General features: G+C 36.6%; 1 protein-coding gene across 1 annotated transcript; it reads right to left on the bottom strand.

Moving 5' to 3' along the window:
• Positions 1 to 6,816: 6,816 nt before the first annotated feature.
• Positions 6,817 to 7,749, bottom strand: LOC144295304 (olfactory receptor 2D3-like). Its single transcript, XM_077867689.1, has one exon. The coding sequence runs from the start codon at positions 7,747 to 7,749 to the stop codon at positions 6,817 to 6,819; it is 933 nt and encodes a 310-aa protein (XP_077723815.1).
• Positions 7,750 to 9,419: the final 1,670 nt, after the last annotated feature.

The following is a 9,419-nucleotide window of genomic DNA, read 5'->3' as shown; positions in this document are numbered from 1 at the left end:
TGATGTTTAATACTTAAACATTTTGCATTTTTACCAGCAAGATACATTACATTTTTTTTCATGTTTAGTTTAATACATAGACAGTTTTACTAATTTATTAGGTATAACACTTAAATATATAACTTTAATTTGCATAACTAATGAATTTATATTTTTATTTTTGAGTTGTTGGAATTCTTTTTTTTTAAGATTTTATTTATTTATTCATGAGACACACACACACAGAGAAAGAGAGACAGAGAGAGAGAGAGAGAGAAAGAGGCAGAGGAGAACCAGCCTCCCTCTTGGGAGCCTGATGTGGGACTTGATCATAGGACTCTGGGATCATGATCTGAGCCAAAGGTAGATGCTCAACCACTGAGCCACCCATGTGTCCTCAATCTGTTATTTTTTAATATCTCCATGGTAAGGATTTTTAGAGAAGTACTGAAAATATTTTTGTTGTGAAATCTAGCTTTTCTCTTCTGGTTTCTTTCAGTGATTTTACTGCTAGGATATAATTTTCTACTCTCTCTTTAGGTAATAAGTTATGTAGATTTTTTTTCTTCAGAATTTTATAATTTGCATTTAACTTTTAGAATAAAGTTCTAAATTACCTTGATATGGTGAAGTTTTAACTTTTTTTCAAAGTTGGCACTTTCTTAATAATATTTTAAAATAATTCTTCTCCATTAATTTCTTTTTAAAAAACCTTATGTCTTATAAATGTAGTATTAAGCTACATTTCTTGGCTATCTGTTAAGTTCTAGCTTCTTTCTCTCCTTATTCTTTCTGAAGTTATTTGATTCTGTCATCTACGTCTTAAAAACCCACTGGTAATTTGATCATGAATATATCCAACTAGTAAATTTTAATTTAGGTATTTTTTGCAATACTCAGCCATGCCTTCCAGAACATAGTATACTATTGGACTTTCTGAACCAGTCTTATTCCCTTTTTGAAAATGACTATTGCACACCTTCAGTCTCAGCTGACCACATTACCCCATATGTACTTCACCTGGAACAGAAAGTGAAGTTATGTGGTAAGAAGGGGAAGGGAAGTAAGAAAGGGCAGCTCCTCAGGTTCCCCTCCTCAAACCTTCCACCCATCTGTCTGAACCTGCACATTCATGTCTGATTTCTCCCCTTTATAACTATTATTATTTTTTTAAAGGTTTTATTTATTTATTTATTACGAGAGACAGAGAGAGAGAGAGAGAGAGAGAGGGAGGGAGGGAGGCAGAGACACAGGCAGAGAGAGAAGGCTTCATGCAGGGAGCCCGACGTGGACCTCGATCCCGGGTATCCAGGATCAGGCCCTGGACTGAAGGTGGCACTAAACCGCTGAGCCACCCGGGCTGCCCTATAACTGTCTATTAAAGGCTGACACCTTCACTAGTATTCTGAATCCTAGTCTCATTAACACACCAAAGATTTTGCTCCTGTAGAATCTCTTTAATCTGAAACCACTTTATTCTTCTTTTCTGAGTGATAACCACAAGGATACAAATATTCTCTGATTATCCCATTATAAAGGACCCTTTCTATAGCCCCACATTCCCTTCAGCTAAGTGACCCATTTTTTTCAGCTTCTTTTCAGGGGAAAAAAGGATCTTAAAAAGTGTGTCTATGCCCATGTCCTCCTCTGCTGATTTTCTAGTCACATATTAGCCCACTTCCAATCAAGCTCTGATTTCTTTTTAATGGGCCTGTTCTTTCTCAAAGTCATCATTGCTGTTTCAAATAGAGTGATCATTAAAAAAAAAAAAAGATTTGTTATTTATTTTAGAGAGTGAGAGAGCACAAGTGGGGGTGGGGGCAGAGGGAGATGATCCTCATGCAGATTCCCTGCTGAGTGCAGAACCCAATGTGGGGCTCAGTCCCATGACCCTGAGATCATAATCTGAGCCAAAATCAAGAATTGGATACTTAACTGACTGAGCCATCCAGGTGTCCCTGAAGTGGTCATTTCTATATCTTTCTCCTTGGCCTTTCAGCAACATCAACACAGGTGACTACTTCCTTCCTCTTGAAAATGTTTCTTCTCTTGGCTTCCAGATCCCACACACACCTGGTTTTCTTCCTTCTTCCCTTGACTCTCTTCGCCTTATTGTATCCCCTTCTCTATCTGAATTTAGAACTCCCCTTGGTACTAATACACAGACCTCTCTTCTCACTCAATAATCTCTTCCTGAGTAGATTAATCTGTTTGCATAGGTTTAAGCATCATCTAAATACTGTTGACAGCCAAAGACCTGTTTCCATAAACCACAGGCTCATATATCTAATTGCCTTGCATATCTAATAGGAATTTCAAAGTTAATCTAAAACATAACTCTTGATACATCCTCCTGCCAATCTGTTCTTCCCTCATTCTTTTTAAACTAAATCAATAAACACCATCCACGCAGCTGATCAAACTAAAAACTTAAATACATTGCTTTCATTTTCTGCCTTACTGCCCCAATAAGTAAGTAAATTCTATTGGCTTCATCTATACCATATATTCCAAATATGTGCACTTCTTTTGGTGTCCCCTAGAAGTATCTTAGTCCATGTCACAATAATCTGTTTCCTCTTGCTCTACAATAGCTTCCTAATAGGTATTTCCCTTTTCAGTTTTGTCCCACAATAATCTGTTTTCTTCCTAATATACAGATTGACCTTCAAAAATATAAGTCAGATTATGTCACTTTTTAAATTTAGAGTCAATTAGCCAACACATAGTACATCATTAGTTTCAGATGTAGAGTTCAAAAATTCATCAGTTGCATATAACACCCAGTGTTTGTCACATCCCATGCCCTCTTTAATACCCATCACCCAATTACCTCATCCCCCAACTCACCTCCCCTCCAGCAACCCTGTTTGTTTTCTATAGTTAAGAGTCTCTCATGGTTTGTCTCTTTCTCTGATTTCTTTCAGATTATGTCACTTTTTGACAAGTGTGCACATGATTTTGGCCCTGCCTACCTTTCAGTCCATCTTTAAAACTGTGCTCGCTTATAATCCCTTTAATCTAACTCCATTGACCTTTGTTTTCCATCACGTGGTTCAAAATTGTTTCTGATTTAGGGCCAATTAGTATATATTCTCCTTCCCTGTGATGTTTTGTCATCAAATCTTCTTGGCTTAGTAAAGTTCCATTTTAAAAATGTTAACTTCTCACAGAGATTAGCAATTGACATGGCATGTATTCAAACCAAAAGGTACTATTACACTGTGTTTATTGTCTCCATTGCACTTATCATTATGTGAAACTGTCTTATCTATACTTTAGTTTGCTGGTTACTCTCTCTCTCCTTTTCAAAATGAAAACTTCTTGAGAGGATGAACTATGCAGTGTGTGTCATAGCTGCTTCTCCATAAAATCTAGGAATATATAAAGCACAGTCTCTACAATGCAATGTGAAAAGATATGCACACATGTATATCTTTGCTGAAGAACTAGAGGAATAAGCCATGTTCCTGTGTGAAAAGGCTTAACATTTTTGTTTAAATATGTTTTTTGCTAAGTAATCTGTAAATTAAGTGTAATAACCATCAAACTTCTAATGGCATTTTTATTTTTTATGTATTTTTTATTAGAGTTTGATTTGCTAATGGCATTTTTAAAAGTGGATTTTGACAAGCTACGAAGTAGGAAGTTTATGAGCTATCAAGAAAACTATGAAACAGAAGAAAAATAAGAGTTCTATCTTGCTAGCTAAATCTGCAGTAATTAAAATACAGCAAAACAAGTGCAGTAATTGACAAATATGCCAATATCCATATTGAAATTTAGTATATATTATGGCAGCATTTGAAATTAATGGGGAAAGAATGACTTACACTGGTATTAGAACAAAGAGCTAAATATTTAGAAAAAAAATGCCATATTAACTCACATACATAAATTGTCATAAAATAAATTCCAGATATTTTAAATATCTAATGATAAAAAACAAAATCCTGTGTCAGACTTCCCATCCTAGATTCATGTCCTACTTGTTTCCCAGCATTTATGTGGGGCCATATGATTTTCAATGAATAGAATGTGAGCAGATGTGCTGTGTTCCTTCTAACCTACAATACCTACCAGTGAACAACTTTTTTATCTTCATTTTTATGGATAGTGACATGCAGGTTGATCTTGACAGCCACAGATTAAAGAGCTCTATCAACTTGGGTCCATACGCTTGCTACTTCATCCCTAAATTGGAATTTATGTAAGTGAAAATTAAACTTCTACCTGTTAAGCCACTGAGATTCGGGATTTATCTGTTAAAGCAGGGTTCAGCAAATATGTCCCTGGGGCAACATCCAAACTGCCTGGTTTTACAGAGTTTTATTGTAGCACATTCGTTTTTTAGTTATAACCATTTTCCTGCTATAGTGGCATAGTTGAGTAGTTATGATAGGGATAGTATGGCCTATAAAGACTAAAATATGTATTATCTGGCCCTTTATACAAAAAGTTTACTGATCCCTACATTTAGAGTGACTAGTGTCACCTTATATAAAGAAGAACTAGAACTAGAGCATAACAGGAGACTAAGTTTATTACATTACGGGTAATTAAAGCCTCTTTTAGTAGAAAGTGAAATCTATGACTCTTTACCCTGCTTTTTCTCTGCCTTCCTACCTCTTACCCCCTAGTACACATGTACCTGATTAACTCTTTCATCCTTTGGTTTTCAACTCAAAAATCATCTCCTCAGGAATTATTTTGTATGCTTTTCAGAAGTCTATAACTATGTGGAAATTCAATAGCCTTTTATCAAAACATACAAGTCTGAGACATTTGAGAAATCATTCCTGGAAGGCCCCTCCTCTTTCCACTTCTGACACACCTTTATTCAGCTTCTCTTTCTGACTCTCTGATTCTTGATCTTCCGGGCCCGATTTGCTACACTTCGTCAACCTTGCAATGTTGGTAACTCCAAAGTTCTGTCTTGAATTCTTCACTGTTATCTGTCTCCAACACCACATCTCATCCAGCATTGCACTTCAGAATTTCCTTGGGATATTTTTACAAAACATAAGTATTGCTAAAACCTTTGGCACACATGTTGGGTGTGTCAAACAAACTTCACTTCCGTTTATGTGCAGTACATTTCTAAATCTGTTCTCTAGTCCATATCTCTCTCTTAAGCTCCAGATTTATTTATTAATTCAAAATGATATTTCTTGAGCAACAGCAATGGCTGGGCACTTCTCTACAAGTGATAAAGTAGAGATCAACAAAGCAGTCTCAGTCTTTACTGCCGTGGAATTTACACACTAATGAAGGAGTCAGACATTAAGCAAATAATCATGCAATTCTTTTAAATGAAAGCCATCCTATTGCCTACAAAGCAGCATACAATTTTACGGTGCCGAAGAATCATGTGGGTCTTGTTACAGATGGAGGTTCCTGAGACCAGCTAACCTACTCAATTCTATACTGCAAAATATTTTCTACTTCAACTCAGGGACCATTTTAAGTCATGATATGCAAAACAATGGTCTACATTATAAATGCCTTACTAAGGCATAAAACAGGTGTCCCTGCTCTCCTTTTCTTAACTTTATCCTCATTTTTCATCGCTGTCCCATAAATTCCCCAATCTACAGCATTTTCAGGATTACATATGGGGCAAATTCTTTGGTATTGCATTCAAAGCATTTCTCAATCTGGACTCTTTGTCTTACTTTTCAACTTATAACTATTTTCCTAATGTTACACGTATTCTTAGAAAAATTCTACCATTTGTTATTCCTTAAATGTATTTTCTTTTACATTTCAGAAATTATTAAATTAGAATTTAAGGCCATGTTAGAATTAAACACCATGAAGACCTTACTTTTCATGTCTATATCCCTAGCTTCTAGAAATGCTCCTGCTCAAAATCTCTTTGATGAATGCATGCAAGAATGAAGGAGATAGGGATGCCTGGGTGGCTCAGCATTTTAGTCCCTGCCTTTGGCCCAGGGCATGATCCTGGGGTCTCTGGATTGAGTCCTGTGTTGGGCTCTCTGCATGGAGCCTGCTTCTCCCTATGCTTGTGTCTCTGCCTCTCTCTCTCTCTCTCTCATTATAGATAGATAAAATCTTTTAAAAAAATGAAGGAGATAATTCCATTTGCCAGGATGTATTCTAATATTTGTATTTGTTTTATTTATTTGGTTCCTGGTGGGTTCCCCCCTCCATATAGTTGTATGTGCATTTGTTTTAATTTCCATATTAGCTTGTATGGGCCTAGAAAGTAGACTGTCTCCTTACCCAACTTTCATTTTTCCCCACTTTGTGGTTCCTCCCTCCTCTCCTTTCCCTCTCAATACTTTCTCCCTTCCTTCCCTTCCTTCCCTTCCTTTCCCCCCTTTTATTATTATTTAAGTACAATTGACATACAATGTTATATTAGTTTCAGGTGTACAGCATATTGATTCAATAATTTATACATTACTTAGTGCTTATCATAATTATAGTCACCATTTGTCACATTTGTCTCATGTTATCATAATATTACTGACTATATCCCCATGCTGTACTTTTCATTGCTGTGACTTATTTATTTCATAACTGGAAATTTGTACCACTTTTTAAAAAAGTTTTTATTTATATTCCAGTTGGTGCTCATCACAAGTGCACTCCTTAATCACATCCTCCCATCCACTTCCCCTTCTATATTTCTTTTCTGTGTCTATCAAGATTTCTTGCTTTGACTAGACAATTTACTGAATTTAGAAGAGACATAGGAAAATAGGAGAAGGAAAAGAAATGGAGGACTGGGATAAAAGTGGGAAAAGTTTACAAGAAAATAACTTCTTTCTACATCTCTAGAATTGTCATTATGCTTAAAGATCCCCACCTTCAAAAAGACAATTTTGCAGTCACTCTCCTGAGAGCACCTTTGACATCCTTGTTTCTCAGACTATAAATGATGGGGTTCAACATGGGTGTCACTGCTGAGTAGAACACAGAGATCATTTTATCCCTTTCATTCATTATCTTGGAGTTTGGTCTCATGTAGGCAAATATTGCTGACCCATAGAAGAGGACAACAACAATGAGATGGGTACCACAGGTAGAGAAAGCCTTGAGTCTCCCCTCCCCAGACTGCATCTGAATCACAGTGGAGATAATATTCCAGTAGGAGACCAGAATCAGGCAGACAGGAGCTAAGAGGATGACCACACCCATTGCAAAGATGGCCATTTCTGTGCTGTAGGTATCTGCTGAAGCCAGCTTCAGGAGGGCAGGAGGTTCACAAAAAAAATGGTTAATGATATTGTTCCCTCTGTAGGGCAGGCGCAGTGTGAATGTGGTGTCCACCAGTGACACAAATGTTCCACTAACCCAGGACCCTATGGCCAGCTGGACACATAACCAATGTGTCATGATGGTGGAGTAGTGCAGGGGCTTGCAGACAGCCACATATCGGTCATAGGACATCACTGCCAGCAGTGCACACTCTGTACACCCAACCAGAAGTAAAACAAATATCTGTGTTGAGCATCCAGCAAAAGAAATGGTTTTACTCTTTACCAAGAAGTGGACCAGCACCTGGGGCACCGTGGTGGTAGAAAAACAGAGATCAGCAAAGGACAAGTTTCCAAGGAAAAAGTACATTGGTGTGTGAAGTCTAGAGTCTACATGAACAAGCACAATGATAAGCAGATTTCCCAGTACAGTCAGCAGGTAGATTATCTGAAAAAGGAAAAAGAGCAGGACTTGTGTCTCTGGATCCTGTGAGAGGCCCAGGAAGACAAATTCAGTCACATAGGTTTGGTTTTCTTCTCCCATGAAAATTTATTGCTGTTTATAAATCAGCACCAAGAAAGAAACATATTGTTCAGTTGTAAAAAATATATATACATCTGAGTAACAGTTATTTTGTTAATCAGCATCAGAACAAGTCTATTGATTTCCACCTCTTAACAGATTCCATATATCAGAAGATAGAATTCTCTTTTTGCCCAATAGTTTTGACAGATGAGAGTCATTTCTGATTTTCTCACCTCTTGAGTCTTTTAGTAACACCAGAAGGGCAGAAATCATCCTGACTATGCTACATGATCAAACCTTAGCAAGACTACATGTAGTCCTGATAAGACTATAGTTCTTCTCATAGTGCATCCTTGCTTTTATGTAGGTTTGGGAAACAAACAAATTGGTGTTGCTTTAAATTAGTTGGATTTTTATGCTGTAAACAGTCTAATAGCATTTATGAAGGCTGATTTTTTTCATTATTTTTGCAAAATAATCCTAAAGAAGCACTCTGAGCAAGGAATGGGAAATTACAGGATGATGTAGTAGTCTGTGATCCTAGCCCTTAAATAAATTTTTCCCTCATTTGTTTTCAGTGTGAAGAGGATGCTGAAGATCAGTAAAAAAAAGGCTGCCTCATTGATTGTTGCTCTCAGTAGCATTCTTTAAACATGCCTTAATCTGTCTTCCACACTTTCTCTTTGCACAAAGTCCTTTGGCAATAATAATAATTATTTATATGTGTTGGGCCTTGTCCTGGTGTAATTATTTGTTTACACTTATTTTAAGTCTTAGGTTCATCCGAGATAGATATTATCATCCTCAGTATATAGATGATGAAACAAAGATTCAAAAAAAAATTAAAACTTTCTCACTCTTTCTGTACCCTGCAATTCTTTATCTTTCTTACTCAAAAATTCATTCATTGAGAAGATTCGACCTTTTTTCAATTGTCTCTGCCTATTCCCCACATCTAGTCCTTGAAAACAAATCCATAGCCCTCCATTTTACGGGTTTTAGAGCCAATCCACTATGACAGAGTTATCTGTAGGCACAAAAACAGGCATATATGAACAGATATTTTAAAATAATTTTGGAAAGTCTTGGCCAACAGAAAAATGAAAAAATGTTCATTGGCATCAGGGAAATACAAATCAAAACTACAATGAGATACCACCTCACACCAATCAGAATAGCTAAAATTAACAACTCAAAAACAACAGATATTGGTGAGGATGAGGAGAAAGGGAACCCTCTTAAACTGCTGGTGGGAATGCAAGCTGATACAGCCATTCTGGAAAACAGAATGGAGGTTCCTCAAAAAGTTAAAAATAGAGCCACCTTACCACCAGCAATTGCACTACTAGATATTTATCCAAAAGATACAAACATAGTGATTTGAAGGGGCACCTGTACTCCAATGTTTATAGCAGTAACATCCACCATAGCCAAAATACAGAAAAGTCCAGGAGTCCATCAAAAGATGAATGGATAAAGATGTATTGAGTAATGGAATATTACTCAACTATCAAAAATGAAATCTTACCATTTGCAATGATATGGATAGAACTAGAGAGTATTATGCTAGGTGAAAAAGGTCAATCAGAGAAAGACAATTATGATTTCACTTATATGCGGAATTTAAGAAACAAAACAAGATCATAGGGGAAGGGGGGAAATAAAATAAGACGAAGTCAGGAAGGGAG

The sequence above is a fragment of the Canis aureus genome, chromosome 23 (assembly GCF_053574225.1).
Source record: "Canis aureus isolate CA01 chromosome 23, VMU_Caureus_v.1.0, whole genome shotgun sequence".
Taxonomy (NCBI): domain Eukaryota; kingdom Metazoa; phylum Chordata; class Mammalia; order Carnivora; family Canidae; genus Canis; species Canis aureus.
This window is presented reverse-complemented; position numbering and strand designations above follow the sequence as displayed.

Excerpts from the sequence above, each read along its gene's own strand:
- LOC144295304 (XM_077867689.1), bottom strand. The coding sequence starts at position 7,749 with ATGGGAGAAGAAAACCAAACCTATGTGACTGAATTTGTCTTCCTGGGC.